The sequence below is a fragment of the Buceros rhinoceros genome, unplaced genomic scaffold, assembly GCF_000710305.1.
Source record: "Buceros rhinoceros silvestris isolate BGI_N320 unplaced genomic scaffold, ASM71030v1 scaffold5407, whole genome shotgun sequence".
Lineage (NCBI taxonomy): Eukaryota > Metazoa > Chordata > Aves > Bucerotiformes > Bucerotidae > Buceros > Buceros rhinoceros.
Genome location: NW_010421441.1, coordinates 124 through 16,704, shown reverse-complemented (window position 1 = coordinate 16,704; position 16,581 = coordinate 124). Strand labels below are relative to the sequence as shown.

The following is a 16,581-nucleotide window of genomic DNA, read 5'->3' as shown; positions in this document are numbered from 1 at the left end:
CGCTCCTCTGGAGCACCCCACCGGCACCCCGAAATCTTGGCAGCGACGCGGGGTCCGCAGGGCTGCCACGCTGGGGGTGAGGCAGGGCTGCCCCGCCGCCCGGCGTGCGGTAAACTGGACGTTCCCGGGACCGACCCGACCCAGAGAGCTGCTGCGGCTCTGAGTTTGCTTCTGCTGTTTCGCTTGGCTTGTAGGTGCCCAACACAGACTTCATCTAGAACTCTTCTGGAGGGAAAAAAAAATCTCAATAAAAGCAGTAAGAACCCCTGAGAAAATCATTTAACCCCTTGTATTTGCTTTCAAAGTAGAACAACAACGTTAAGCACGTAGTTGCAGTGTGAAACCACTGAGGCAAAACCAGGCCAGACAAAACCCAATCACCTAAAGCGCAGATAAACAAGCCAATAAAACCCCCTGAATTTAAGTGACTGGGAATGCACTGAGGGCATGTTTCAGGACTGACATGAACAGAGGGTTTGTGAGAAGTTTTGCGGCTTTTGCCTAAGCCTTTCCGTGGGGGAATGAGAAAATCAGTGGTTGTGTATGGAGGGGACACGCGCTAAAGCCACTTCACATAGTGAAGTAACTCCTCGGATTAGTAACAAAAACGTTGGCATGTCAAATCGCATGTCAAATGCTTAAAGGACACCCTTTAGGCAAAGGAAAATAAACAGCCAATATAGGCTTCAAACTACTACAGCATTTCTTTTTTTCAGGTGGACTTGGAAAAAAATCTGCCTCAAGTTATTGCAAATGAAACTCGAACGGATGACACCTTCAGGAATAACGACAGAGAAAACAAACGTCCGTTCCCTGGTTACAATCCCGAGGAAAAATCCTACACTAATATGAGCAGAGAATCTCGCCTCTAGAAGCTGAGGGACAAGGGACATTTAATCAGGCATTATTTCTCCAGCTTCAGAAGTGACGAGCTCTTCTTACTGCGTTTACCAGCCTGTAGATGACCAAGAGGAACGATCGCTCTCTACAGCAATAAAGGCCAGATTTTTATTTATGAATTTCAGGACAGACCCGGGAAATTGTTGGACGATGTGGGGCTTTGGGAGCACTGCCAGTTTAGAAAAAATGTTCCATCCATCTTGTTGCAGAAGGTCGTGCTTGGAAGTAGCTGCAAGGACACCGGTATCACATGCTCTGTTCAGGAACTACTCACTGAAGGGAAACGTCAAAGATACAAGACGACTTCGGACACCATTAGAGGTCTCTCCCTGAGGTGAACCTGTGAACCACCCTCTGGTGGAGGGGAGAGGAGGGAGGTCAGGCTGAGCTAGTCTCTGCCTACTCCTCGGTATCCCAAAAAACCTCCTCACAGGGACCTTGTATAGACCAGACTGGTCTCCTAGAGACTGAGTTAACCACGTCTGCTTCCTCTGTGGAAGTCAGATTTCTTTATAGTATCTTATTGTAAAAGCTGTAGGAAAGAGTAACAAATTTTCCTCTGAATTCAGGATAGTTCTTTATCCGCGTTAGGCTTGGAAAGACATCCTTTCAGCTCAGAAAGAGCCACCTACTTCCTTTATGCAATAGAGAAAATAAACCAACATTTGATGATGATGCCTCCTAACTGATAATCCATGCTGAATTTTGAAAAAATTCCACAGAATCAGGCAAAATGATCTGTCCAGTAAGATGTCCTGGAAGCAGGTACCTAGTCCACTAAGTGCTCTGTTTCACTGAAAAACATTTCCTCTAAAACTTGTACATCAAACTCCACAGAGCACCTCTCGCCTTGATAAACTTGTGCATGTGGTTTTTTGGATGAATGTGGGTTTTTTTTAAACAAAACTCAGAATCGAATGAAACAGACTGAATGAAAATACCAAAGACAACTTTGTTATCTTTGTTATCACCAGCTGATAGACTTAGCTCCTGTTGCTTTGAAAAACCCAGCTGTTGCTTTTGCTTTATCAGTGACTGTCTGTATGACACAGATTTAGGTCAGCCTTGAGGTTCCTTCCCACGTGTGCGTTGATGCAATCTTCTACCAAGATTTAAGGATGTGGTCTAGCAAACCCAGAATTCACAAAAATTACCGTTCTGATTAAATACTGAGGGCAGCGTCGCTAACGGCTACCACCTTCTCTTCTCGTTTGCTTTACGTCCTGAGCCGGTGATCCTTCCAGAGAAGAGCTAGCCTGTGCACCTGAGCTGAAAAAACAAGATCAGGAAACTAGGAACATGTAAATTCTAAACCAAGACCTTAAATTTAAGAAATCCTTAGACTCTAGTAAAAGCAGCAGACCATAAATGATTGGAAATTTGAAAAGTGAGTCTAGATGTGCATTGAGGCGACAGTAAGCATTTGTTAAAAGTGTCCAAGCCACCTTTAAATCACTCCTTACAACACTATGGTTTGAAGGCTCACGAGCACTCACTTTTCAAGTGGACATTTTTTTTTTTTTAATTAACTTTGAATATTTGGAAGAACGAAGCTCGAAACCTCTTTCAAAGATATCCAAGTTTATTACTGAAAAAATGCAATATTCAAATGTGTATGATACAGTAAGTAGTTGCATTTGTACATGTAAACCTTGATAAAGTAAACAGCATCTCAAAGACAAATTTATGCCAAAAGTGTCTTACAACAGTTAATCAGATCAACAGCTTTTTCCTCAGTGAATTCTTTTAGTTCTGGGGTACGTATCGGCTTGTAAAAGTAACCTTAAAACACAAAAGAAACCGAAAGCTGACAGGCCAGAGGAACTTCCAGCTTGTAGTGCATAAAAGTCCATTTCTCTGAAACGCCCTGTGGTACTGGAATCTTATTTTAAATAGTACTTACAAAGTGTGGATTTATGAATAGAAAAAATAGTTGAAATTTTATTCTTATTCCTTACTTAGAAACTAAGTTGTATTTAAATATTACATAAATTTCAAATATATACACATTTTAAGAAATCTCTTACCATCACGATATTGCAAGTTAGCCAGGACTATCTGTGTAAAAAATGACTGAACTATCTTATTCAGTTAGATTTTACATGAGATTACTTCAAAAGAACTGAAATTTCAGTGATTCTACTCTAGGTAAAAATCAGAGCCAACAATTTGGAAGATTTTTTCAGTAGAAAACTCTGAGTCATCTAAATAGAACACAAAATAAAAAGGTGATCTGTTTTTTTTTCATTATTAACAGAAAAATCATCGTGTTCTCAGTGGTTAGAATCTCATTTTTCTTAGACTGCCTTGGGTTTAATCCTGATTTCTCACCCAGTAGCATCCTAACAACTAGCTCACGGCAGTCTGAATGCAAACTACGGAGAACGTACAACTGTCACAGAGGGTATGGCAACGAGTCAGAGTAACGCCCCCCCAGAACTAACACAAGGTAATTCCCAGTGCAGCGAGGAGAGGATACACCATCAACATTTCACAACTAGATCCCAGTTCCTGCGTAGGATGGAATAGCGAAGTGATTTCTCCACAGTTCCTTGTTGTGCCGTTAGAACCTTGTGCTGTTGTGGTAACGTTGTGCTATCACGATTATGCCAAAATCACGCCGATACAAATTTCTGGTAAGTGTGGTTGCAGTGTCAATATTGGAGACAAACTGTCAGTGGGAGCCTATAAATGTAGAAATGCTGGGACCGTGCAGGGTAGTTAGGAGGGGTGTGTGCGTGCAGGAAGGGACAGGAAGGAGTGACAACTGCAGTGCTTGGGAAGGCGGCTGACAGCACCAGAAATGGGCGGCCTAACGACACGTGTAGATGCACCCCATGCTTCCTTGCACGGCTCCGTCCAGCACAGACCAACGTGAAAAAAGTAGAGACAAACCAGTATTTGTGCACCTTCTGCTTTGGCCTCTCGGTTCAGGAGATCCAAAAAGAGCCTGTCACTAATTCTGCAGTTACAGAAGTGCCCTGGAAACTGGACTGTCAGCAAGAAGGCATCCTTTAGTGAAACACCGAGCGTAAGTAAAGAATGAGCCAGAGGAGAAAAAGGATCAGGAGGTCTGTCACCATGCTCCACCTCTAAACCCTTGTTTTGCAGAACATTTTGGAGCTCTAGAGAACAACTGGCTGAAGTGAAGAGAAGCCCTTTGCTTCCCCTGCTCATCCTCAGCCCCCACATGCTGGCTTGGGGCGTTTTACACCAGTAGAACCTGGGCTTTGCGAGCATGAGGCTGACTATGAAAAGACTTAGGGATCTCTTCAAGCTGCTAGATTTTCCACCACAGGAATTTAGGTTTGAAATTCACTGAACCATTTCCAAAAAGTGTCACTGCACGCCTTGCAGTCAGACAAAGTACACACTGGAGCTAACAGAATAACAGCTCTGTCTAAAGGTGCATTCTGTCTGAATTCTAGCGTCACCAAATAAACATTATTAGGAAAGGATGGCTGCGGATTTATTTCAACCTTTACCTTCAAATAAGCAACATCAGTAGTTCACGAGGATTCCAAAAAGTAAAATGCTTCTGGAAGTACCAATGCACTGTGAGTGTTGATGCCACTACTTTTATCTCTGTTCCTTTTCTCCTATGTAACACTTACTAGAAAATGCAATTGTTTGATTTTCCATTAACTTTATTGCCTTCATATTTAGCTGTTTGCATAAAATCAGTTTTATTGATATGGTCAATGCCCAGTGTATATAAAAATTCTAGTTTATAGTAGTTTTAAAGAAAATTTGTGACACTTGCAAGTTACCTAGGTACGAACCGTTTCTTTTCTATTTATGGACACAGATGAGTTTCATTTTATCAAAATGATATGATGCTTCTCAAGATGAATGTACTGATTTGCCCCTGAACGAACTGTGACATAATGTAAAAGGTTATTAAGTTCCATAACGGGACTTTGCGGGTGATGCCACTGCATCTCCTCTGGCAGCACTCCCATTTGGAGTCTGCAGTGGAAGAGGCCGTGGCACGGAAACAGCGGCTGTGCTCTACTTATATTAGACCTATCATCTCAAGGGCACATTAAGAACAAAATATCCCCGAAGTTCTTGCCTTTCCCCATATTAACACTCACCCTAAAGCTGTGTTTCCCAAGACGTTTTTCCTTCTGTAGAACTTTTTATGAAGGAAATCTCAGGAGATTTATGAGTTGATGCATTAAGTTATCTATCTATTAACCTATTTTCACTAGCCCCTCCAGACATCTTTCCTTTGAGCTTTCCCCAGTATTCAACCGAGCCTAACTGATCCTCAGAACACAATTTAAGACAAGCTGCTGTTGGAAATGGGCACAGCAACAGCTGACGTATGTTTTGCAGCAATGAAGACGCATATTTCCAAAGAAACATCTAACAAACCCCCAATTATCATCCATCATCGCTATGGAAATTTTAGCCTTGTGATCATCATTAACTTCAACGATCGTCTGATTTTCTCTATGAATTCTTTAACGCAAAGAGATAGGGGAAGTCATCATGTGGTTTGCCTTGTTTCCAGATGCCGGATCACTGTGCTGTCCTTCTGCTAAGGAAACTGAATTACAGGCAACCCCCTTAGCGCTCCGTTGTGAATACTGAGCTCTTAATGCACCCCTCTATACGGAGGCAGCCTTTGAGCTCGGAGAAGAAACCACTCATTAGGATGGCTAATGAAGCAGAACTCTTTTTCAGTCACCAGAATTCAGGTCTCACACATTAGGCACAAATTCAGAAGGAAAAAATCATTAGAAACAGAACGCGTATAATGTATATAGACTTTTTGCTGTTTCTGAAATGGAAATTTCTTTTGTCTGAATCAAGACATGGAATTTGGTTAGGAATAATTAAGACATTTTGGACAAATCCTTTGTATTTAAAAATACCTAGTTGCCCATGCAGTCTCTAAGGGCGCATGCATAGAGCAAAGTTGTCAGAGATCAGATCTGCAACGATCTAAAGCATTTTTGCACAAATTGAAGTTCTAAAGCTTGGTCAGATTTCACAAACGCAGCCAGCATGCACGGTCTACTCATAGTGGTCATCTGTTTGGAAAGACAATATTTAGAATAGGAACAGAGCATTCACCATTCATAAAACACATGATTCCTGAGGACAGTGTGTGCCTTACACTTCAGTAAAATAACGTGCAGTCAATGCAAACAGTGCACTAAACCAGGTCTAGCAAAAAGGTTTCTCAGCTTAAGCGTAATGGCAGTGACAAAACCTTTAGACATCGCTGATGCCCTCCAAAAAGAAAGGAACACACACAATGTTTCTCCAAAACCTCTTGTGCTTTTCCAGTGTGTAAAATGCACCATGACAGATCCACATACTTGCCTTTGATATACTCCTATACACCAGTGTTGAAAATCATCGATAAGGTATTATTTAATCGCCAAATACAAAAAGGTTTTCTTGCCTACGTGTTTTTTAAGCCCAATTGGAATCTGTTTAAGTATATATTGACACGTGCTACTATCCACAGCAGAAACAGGAATGTATAAAACAATCAGTATTTATGATTTTTGCTTAATTTTATCCTCTATCTTTATACCTTGTGCCAGCCAAGGCATTTTGGTTTTAGAGAAAACATTAAAAACAGAGCTCATCTGTGACCTTCTGAAGAACTGAAGTGCTATCGCCACATGGCACAGAAACATGTTAATGCTGTCAAACGCTGCTTGATATTCCATAGAACGAGACAAAAAAAAAAAACTAGACCCACTGAGGAGAGTGCATTGATTGCTTCTGCTAAGGATTCCTTGAGGAACTTAACGCACCACTCACAAAACTCACAAAAAAAAAGCCTTCCCAAATGCTGCCGAGTTCCACCTGCCCTTTATGACAGAACTAACGGGTGAGGTACCTGATCAGACCATACCTTCCAGTGTCTTTCCTCCTTTGTACCATACTGTAGATACGCCTACAGCTGCCTTGTCTGGTCACAGACCAGAGCGAGCTGGAATTAACCAAGGAGTCTCATGAATATGGTGAAGCGACTAAAGAACTCAAGGTCTGACGCTAGGCCCCCTGGATACAACAGATCAGACACATCCACTTGGATGGGCTCTTGACTCTTAATGTTATATGGCGCAATACGATAATCCAATTGTGCTTATACATGCAGTGAATCCTGGAATCACACTTCCCGGTTCCACAGGGTAAAAATTCAGGTCTTTTCATATCTGTCAGCATGACTTTGCTGCAGATTTATCCCTAAAAATAACATTTAAATTTGCCGCTTTTATAGTTACTGTGCTTTGCTGTCTCTTTCTTTTTTAGATTTTTTGCATCAAATAGAGAGAAGCACTATTTAAAATTGTGCAAGAGAAACAGAATTATTGTAACTGCTTCTCTACTCCCCTCTCTGCAAGCGAATGCTGCACACTTGTTGAAATTAAGTGCTTATCTCCTTCCACGTTATGAAATGTCAGTAATAGACATTTTCATCACCAAAATGTGTCTATAACCATAAGCAACACTGCTGTACGCACGTAAAAACTGAAAATTGATTCTTTACATGAACATCTACCTTTTATAGAGATTTTATCCAAAAAGCTCCACCCCCCAAAATCTGTAAGAAGGCATACAAATAATAATTAAAAAACCCCTAAAAGTAACCACTGTGTGTGTGTGCATTTATATACAATCTGTATACACACCTGCCTGGATCTACCTCCCGTGCTTTGACTTATTTAGGCCGATAAAAGAAGTGCACGTTACTGGAACATTTGCTGTTACAATAAGAGCAGTGCCGTTACAAAGTGCTCTGCTTCTCCTTCCCTGAACAAGCGAATCACAACGCTATGCTGTACGCCTGATAGATATCTGCAGAAGCTTGCATACTATAAAGGGTTAACTGTTTAGGCAGGACGAAGTCACGGTATGAGACTATTTCAAGACAGCATCCTGTGAATTCACGGCATCATCGCCCAGCCGGGCAAAGGGAACAGAAACACAGTTAGACACCTGCATGCTGCATCGGAGCATGGGAAGGACGGTTCTTCCACCCTGGAAGCGTGCAGAGGAAGCCCTTCTGCACACACAAGTGGAAAGACAACTCGACAGCCACGTCATTTTCAAACACAGCTGCAATGTGGGCAATGCGATGTGTTCTACCAGTGCTGCTGTTTTCTCTTGGAATTTCGCGTTTTTGATTTTCGACTAGAAGGATAAATTAATGACGCTGATGTGCAAATCTTAAACTGCATAGTATATATTAAGCAGCCATAGACCCCCTTTTTAGGGTAGGACCACATCCACAATCTCAGCGAGAGACTAGGACAAACCTGACAAAACAGTAAGCCTGAAAGATCATTTATATCAAGTTATGGCCACAAAGGCAACAACTGCTCTTTTCTTCAGAGGCATTACAGATGGCGCTGAGCAATCAGAAGCTGTAGTAGTGGATATCATGTAAGCTGGTTTTAGTCATGCCCTTACTGTATAAGTTCACAAGTAATTTTTTATTTTCATTATGCTGTTAGTACCTTCATGAACAGCATGAAAACTCATTGCCTTTTTTTTTTTAAACCAGAGAGTCCAAATGTTTCATCTGTCTGTGCATTCCTGAGTGACAATTCTCCTTAGTGCTCACCACAGACCAGCTACAGATAAGGCTTTTCATTTCCTGCATCAGAAGCATCGATTTTCCAGTTCCTACCAAAGCCTGCAACTGTACTGCCCAGCAGGAACATATTTACACCGTGAATCTCACACATTGACGCCAGACTCCGACTTCTTTTTGCAACTTCACTCTTCAAACAGCGTCTTTGTTGCGGCACGGCAGCGACTAAGGCCATTCATGGTGATACTGCTTCCCATTCTTTTTCCTTTCTCTCTGCAAATGCTCCAGTTCAGCCTCATACATCATTTCCTGGACTAAGTATTTCTCCCTCCTCATTCTGTCGCACAAGTCTTTGGGCATGTCTGGAATCAGGTAGGCAATGAAAGACTTTATTCCAAAAACAAGGTGCTGAAAAGAACAAAAAAAATTGTTTCAAAATTGCATAAATACTCACTTCCTGGACCATACTTTAGGGCTGCAAGTCTGTAGCAAAACTGGAGATGAGATTCAGTCAGTGACTGAAAAGCGACTCCTTTGTATATGGGAGTAGATGAGCAGTCTGTGAGAAATGTCAAAATGCTGAAGCCTCCTGAAAAGCCCCCCTAAGGGTATAGCTCGTGACCTCAGAGAAGATGTGACTGCAGGATAAGCTGGTTTGAGTAAAGCAGCAACCACCACCTACAAGCAGTCTTTGTTAGGAGCCTGTAACCAAAGAAAGCCAGCAGACTCCTGGGCAGGATGTAAAACGTGCTTCAGAGTCAGCACACAGCTTCTGCTCTTTTATTAGGCTAAAATCTTTTTCGGGACACAGACTTTAATTTGTAATAACTGTGCTTAATGTACATTTAAGTTGCATTTCTTCTTTTTCAACAAAACATGGAAGATGTGGTTGTGAACCAACCTGATGTACAAGATGACTGTTCAGGAAATACAATTTTGGAAGGACTCTAAAATCTGGGCACGCTCTGTCAGTTCAGTTTGAAATGGCTTACTGACAACAGTTTGGGGGGGCGATTTTATTTCACCCCTCTCTCTTGACTGTAATGAAAAGTTGCATTTCTTCTTTTTCAACAAAACATGAAAGACGTGGTTGTGAACCAACCTGATGTATAAGATGACTGTTCAGGAAATACGATTTTGGAAGGACTCTAAAATCTGAGCACGCTCTGTCAGTTCAGTTTGAAATGGCTTACTGACAACAGTTTGGGGGGGCGATTTTATTTCACCCCTCTCTCTTGACTGTAATGAACAAGCAGTTGATGATACTGACAATTTATTTACGGTACTACTGTAAAACAACAGCTCAGACTTTAGAAAGAGGTAGAGAGGACTTGTTCCTTCCCATGACTAACCTCGAACACTATGATGAAGGCCAGCCGCGCTGCCAGGACATGCCAGAACTGCTGAGCACGCTCTGTCAGTTCAGTTTGAAATGGCTTACTGACAACAGTTTGGGGGGGCGATTTTATTTCACCCCTCTCTCTTGACTGTAATGAACAAGCAGTTGATGATACTGACAATTTATTTATGGTACTACTGTAAAACAACAGCTCAGATTTTAGAAAGAGGTAGAGAGGACTCGTTCCTTCCCATGACTAACCTCGAACACTATGATGAAGGCCAGCCGCGCTGCCAGGACATGCCAGAACTGCAAAGTGAATTCATAGGGAGTTGAACTCCACGGTGGGGCTCTGTAGTCTCTGTACCTGTGAAGCACAGAAAAACCCTGCAAATCAGCCTGTTCTCAAAAGCCTGAACGCTGTAAGAGCGCTCCAGTTTATCCCAGAGCTGGCTAAAAGGATGGAAACTGAAGCGAAAGCGTACATCAAGAGGAATTAAGCAGAAAAGAACAGTCCACACTACAGGCAATTTAACAGGGCTGCTTATGAGACGGCACTTTTTGCTTCCAAAAATCCAAGCAAACAATGTCTTTGGTTGTCACAAAGCTGCCACCTTGGAGCGTTAAGCTGAGGAGTGTCGACTCTAAAACGGTTCTTGTCTTTGCTTATAAGCATTTGAGATTCTCCAGGCAATGTCCGCAGAAGTGTAACATGATTCTGTAACTTCATCAATTCCAGCAAACTCTCTCTGCAAAACTAAATCTGAAACCAGCAGTGCGCTCATGCAATGATATATTTAATTTTTATGTGTAACTGTTTGGGGTCTCAACCTGGGTTAGTGCCATGACAAAAATTTTAACTGTGTATTTTAGTTAATAGTCTCAGAATGCTTAACAAAACTAAAATGAGAATTTTTACCCTTCTTGGCAGCTGGGGAAACTTCAAAATTTAATAATTCATAGAGACACGAGAGATGCAGCTTGCAAGAGTCCTGGAAAAACTCAGAACACGAGTTTCCAGTGTGTTAGAATTACATCCTACCACACAGAGTTTGCACCCGAGACTTCTGTGTTGAACAAACTTGAACTCTGATTCTATTACAGGCCAAAAATTAAGCTACTGTGCCAGTAATTTAAGCACTGATTTTCATTTTAATGTCTGTATTAAGGTCTATGCCTGTAGTACAAGAAGGCAGAGCGCCGTAACGTACCGGCAGTATCCTGAGTATCCCATCCCAAGTTCACTCAGATCAAATACGGACAGACTGCTGTTGACGTAGCCTTTTAAGCATCTGAAAGGAAAGACGGAAGGTCAGAACTTTACAGCATAGATCCTGTACGTAAACATATTCCTCTATCACATATTGCGAGCATCCTATTTAATTTGCTTATCAGGACGAAAACAATTCTAAAATTTAAAGTAGTGAAGCAAAGTTTTATTGGAAATAACATCCATTTCAGGGATAACACTGTTTAAAAATCTATGTTCAATGTTTTTCATGGTTTTGCCTCTTATCTACCCGCAGATAGCCAAAAATTGATGCTACAGTGTTCTCTGTCTCCTAAAATTACTGAACTTAGAGAGATGGCTAAAGAGACAGAGAGGTGAATAATTTATCATCCTTGACATCAGTCATGCAGCATACACCAAAAAATGACGGGTTTTACGAGTTGAATAAAAAAGAATTTTCACCAACAGTAAAATGAACAGTGCATAAATACCAAACAGCCACCTTAAAGGCAATGGTTTATTAGGATTAATGACAGAAATCACAAAAGTGCATGGAATTATGACTGTTGGGAGTCAAATTTTTGTCTGTTCCTGGAAAATCATGGACATGTAAGACATCTTCTTAGGAATTTGTCCTGTAATTTAACAAAGGGCCTGCTGAAAGGCAAAGAATATTTGAGAAGAGATGCACCGGGGATCCTATTGTAACTCCCGAACCTTCCAGATTGCTGTGACACCTCACACCACTACTGGCAAAAGAAGAGACAGAATTACAGGGTTCTCTATTAAATTAAGTACTAATATTCTTCTGCTATTGTCTCTTTTCATCTTATTCTGCCTCATTCTTTTTGCCCTTAAATTCTCCCTCCCTGTGTCAGCACAGAAAGCGTAAAACTCTCTCTTGACTCATTAGAGATGGAGCAATGAGGAGAGGAAGGACAGACCCCTGCGGTTTGAGATGAGGCACAGTCTTTGAATGCAGTGGGACTGGCTTGCTGGACAAGCCTTGATGATTTCACTCTTGTCCTTCCTCCTGTGCCATGAAGAAGATGAGTTGTGCTTGATGGAATGTGCTATAGCAATAGCCAAGTGGTGCTTCCTTCTCTCGAGATAACCCTGATTCCCATACTAAAAAGAAACCCCCCCAAACACCTGGTCTTTGAACGAAAGAGAGGATGTCCACAATTACTGTGATCTGTTTGGGTCATTAAAAGGTCATGATAGACAGAAGGAAATGCAGACAGAGTACAGCGGACTCACAGTTCAGAGACGCTGATAAATGTCTGCTGAGAAGTGCAGGAAAGCAGCCTGGTGGTGCAAAGATAGGCAAGATACCTTGCTTGAAGCAAAGATACACCATGTATGGACTTAGGCTAAACAGTGTCAAGGCCAATCGTGCTGGAGCTTGGCTGCAAACATTTCTGAAGAGCAATGGGCAGGAAGTTTGAGGGTGAACGAGGCTTAGGACAGAAGAGGGTTGGGAGCATATTTGTGTTTTTAGAAGCATAGTGAGAGAAGACAGCCCAGAACTGCCGCAGAAAAGAATAAAAGCTTTATCTAGAGAAAGCTTGAGAACTGCTGCGTTGTGTCTTTGTGGTTTGTATTCAAAAGGAAGACATGATTTTCCATGGACATAAGTGGAGTTATTTTGAGAACCCTCTGCAATGGCTGAGTTACTTGCACTTAACACCCGTGAAGGTTTGCACAGCCATACCAGCTAGTGTTCTTGAGATATGCTAAGTATATCAACACAGAAAGACAGGAGCAAAGGTGTGCTTCCACTGATATATGCATCTATCTATATATATAAAAATATCTTAATTACTTTTCTTGTCTGTACCCTTGATCTGTACAGGGACCATATTTGTATGCATAGACAAAACGTGGAATGTAATCAGAAGTAATGGCAATAACGAAGGCATTGGTGATGACAGCCAGAACTCCAATTCCTTCCAGAATCCCATACCAGATACCTAGGAACAAGAGAAATGACAATGACACCGTTATATTAAGTCATATAAAGTCATATTAGTGATACTAAAGTCATTATTACTCATACAGTTTTCCTTTCTTATTGAGAAAGAATTACTCAGTCGAAAAGCTAGTCACGATTAAGCCGTGTCCCCACATCCTCCGCCAGAATCAAGTCTTAGAGTAGGGCACACCCTGCTGAGAAGAAAGAGCTAAGCAACACAGGTACAACCACAGCCTTTGGTCCTAACGGCCAAACAGAAGATTTTGAAAGAGATTTCTTATTTTTATTTAATTCAGTTTTTAACTGAAAGTGGATTTAGTCCTTCTATTTAATTTCTAAATTCAATTAAATGTGGATAGCATTTTAGACCTAGAGTTCCACAAACCAGAAGCCTAAAATAGTATCCAGCCCGTTTTCAGAATTCCAACTATTATGATCCCTTACTGGAAATGGAAAGCACATTTGTGGAGTCCCCTTAGCTAAGCAGTTGCGTATCCCTCCATTGCGCAACAGGAGAGCTGTCGTTGAGGTCTGCAGGTTACATTATCGATTTCTCTCTTGACACATGAAATATTTCAAGGGTTAAGCTGCATTAAGGAAGGAAACACAGAGGTGGTACCTGACAGTGACAGCCATGAGGTTCTCTCACCTATATCTGTCGCTCTGGCAGGCATAGGTCTTCGCCACTGAGTGACAAACTTGTACGCGTCTAACCTTATTTCTATGATGTTGTTAAGCAGTGCCAGGAGAGGAGCCAGTGGGAAGGCAGCAACAAAGATGGTGGTGAAGCCGAACTGTAAAACTAGACAGGCATGTCTATGGTTAGAAATGGAAATACCAAAGATCTGTGAACGTGCCACATACTTCTTAAGAAAACTGACACCTCCCTAAATGTGCTCACCCATCTCCAAGTATTCGTCCATTAAACCGTGGAGATTCATAGGCTGCAGGTTCCAATCTTTCTCCCACTGAGGTAGAGAAATTTTATGCTCCATTAACTGCCCTCCTCTCTTCATCTTGCGTCGTGACCACCAATTCTGTAATAAACTGTATCAGACAGACAGCGCGTTACTGACTGGACTCGCTCAGTAGTTTCAATACTTGCTGGTGTGTTTTGAAGTGAACGGGCCTATTTCAATAGCTCCTGGATGGCCGTTTGTCTGCTTTGGTATTTTCTGGAAATAATTATGGTATCACAACAAGGTAAAATTGAATGAACTTCTGAAAGTTCTCAAAATTCTGCACTATGATTTTAATTCTGTCTTTAATGTCACATGTTAGCCAGTGTACAAATCAGGTTTTCAGAACACGGAATTCACTTGCATGTTCTAAAATAAATTCTAGACCGAGTAAAGATGCTGCTGCACTGAGAAGACAGGAAGCCTGACATTTCAAGTTGGTTTCTTCTCAGAAACCCTCATCTCACAACAACAGCGTACTCTGCTCCTCATGCGGAATGATCGCACGTTGTGAGCCTAACCCCTTCTGACACATTTTCAAGGTTGAGGCTTCAATTAAATTAATATTTGATGAGCAACCTTTTACTGAAAACACATTCTTCCCGTTTCAGGAAAACTGCAAGGCTCTCAGCCCATCACTCCCTTCAGTAACTGAACAGTTCTGTTTGTATTATCGAAAAATGAAATAAAAATAAACAATTTAGATGTTAACATGCCCTGAGAAGCTTTATCTTAGAGCAGCAGCTAATGCTTCCCTTGGGAATAAAGTTACAGCATGTGAGATGCAAAAAGTGAAAACATTCTCCAAACATAAAAATACTTTTCCTGATCTCTGAATCGCACTAATATGTAATCACCATTTGTAAAACAAATTTTAACATCGCGACTCACGGATAGCCAAGTTCCATGAAGTTGTTCCACATCTGTTTTAAAACCATAATAACTCCCATTTGCAAACACAGATCTATCAAGCAACCACTGGGATGGCACTGAAATAAAATGGAAGAAGATCAATGGCTAAATTCAGAGTATTCCCTTCAGTTTTGTGTAGAGGGTGAATGAAGAATATTCAAGTACATTTGCTGCAAAACACTAACTGCCAGCTAGAGAAATACTAAAAGAAATAGTAACAACAGAAATATTTTCACAGACTTCAGACAAGTTATTTCTTGGAGAACTGGATTGTATTGCCTAATCGAAGGGTCTGTGTGCTAATGGGATGATCAACGATACGATCACCTAGACCAATACGTATGCAATCACTTCAGAAGAACGAAGCACTATTCCATTTGTGGTATCCAAAGTCCAACCACGTAGTACCTGTGAGGTGAGGGACTGTCGCTGTTTGCGTATCCCAAAGAGAGTGGCAGGAAGGACTGCATGTCTCGGGCAGTGTCACTCAGCACAGAGAAGAACACAGAAGGAAAAACACATCTCCTATTTCCCATGTTTGCTATAAATAGGAGTTTACTCTTCATTGCACTTAGATGGAACAATAAATCTTTAAACTGGACATAATTCACGTCCTTCAGCCACTTCGTTTTTACTCATGGCAATTTCTCAGAAACAGACGTAGGATTGCTTACCTCTTCCAGTCTCCATCTGTTAAAAAGCTTGTTGTACTTCCCTGGGCGGCCTGCAAATCTGGAAAACAAGATTGCTGCTTCTCAGCGGACATTCCAAGAACACCCTGTGTCAGTAGCTATTTCGCAACATCCACTGAGCAAACTCACCAAACATAAACAGATTAAATCACACAGGCTTAAATGTGGTATCTGTAGGATATGAAGTTTCAGAATGCAAACAAGGGCTGTCGTTTTGCAAGCGATCGTAACCTCCTGTTATGTCCAGAGCAAGAATCCTAGCTTCAGAGGTTAGATGTTCACACGGACTAACCTGCTTCTAAGAAGATAAACCACTGCAATACATCGGAATTTACTGCAGCAGGGACCTGCCCGCCGGCCTAAGGTGTGCGCTGGATTGCACCCTCACACATACAAGCATAAAATCTCCTCCAAACCCAGCATAACTAACAGACAGTTGTTTTACAGACTGAATCAGTATTATTAATGACCTCAGTGGAAGTTATAAATGAGAGAGAAAAAAACCCCGTGCCTGGTCCTACTGAACACAGGAGGCAGCAACATCCAAAGCAGTTTAGAAACCGTATGGTAAATGCACCACTGGATGTAGGAAGCAGGAATTACCAACAGTTTCTGCTAGAGTGTTTGTTTTCTCCCCAGCAATCTTGTACTGAAATTATACTATAAAACTTTACAGAAGATGCTCTGAAATATTCTCTATTTTTTGCAGGAATTACAAGTCTGATCAGAACACAACTGAAATGGAGATGAAGCACAGTTAGACCTGTCCAGTATCTCATGCTCTGAGCTAAAGATACACACAAAAACTGGAGCAAGAATTTCTGCCTCCTACTCTTGCGTAAGTTCTGCCAGACAATATTTACTATTCAAAAAAACTGGATCCCAGGAAATGTAACCAAAGGGGAATAAACAAGGAAAAAATTAATAGAAGCCTCTTAGGGCAGGACTATACACAGACCCACACTGGATGTATTTTCAAAGGTTCTGAATTCCCATTTAGCAGGAA

At 41.4% G+C, this 16,581-nt stretch overlaps 1 protein-coding gene across 1 annotated transcript; it reads right to left on the bottom strand.

The window, feature by feature from the left end:
- Positions 1-8,692: 8,692 nt before the first annotated feature.
- On the bottom strand, positions 8,693-15,615 carry LOC104496527 (anoctamin-3-like; the record flags this gene model as incomplete). Its single annotated transcript, XM_010139659.1, has 8 exons — positions 8,693-8,875; positions 10,068-10,173; positions 11,018-11,098; positions 12,863-13,010; positions 13,662-13,814; positions 13,914-14,059; positions 14,863-14,960; positions 15,558-15,615. Coding segments are annotated over 8 exons (973 nt in total), but the record flags the coding sequence as incomplete, so codon positions are not given.
- Positions 15,616-16,581: the final 966 nt, after the last annotated feature.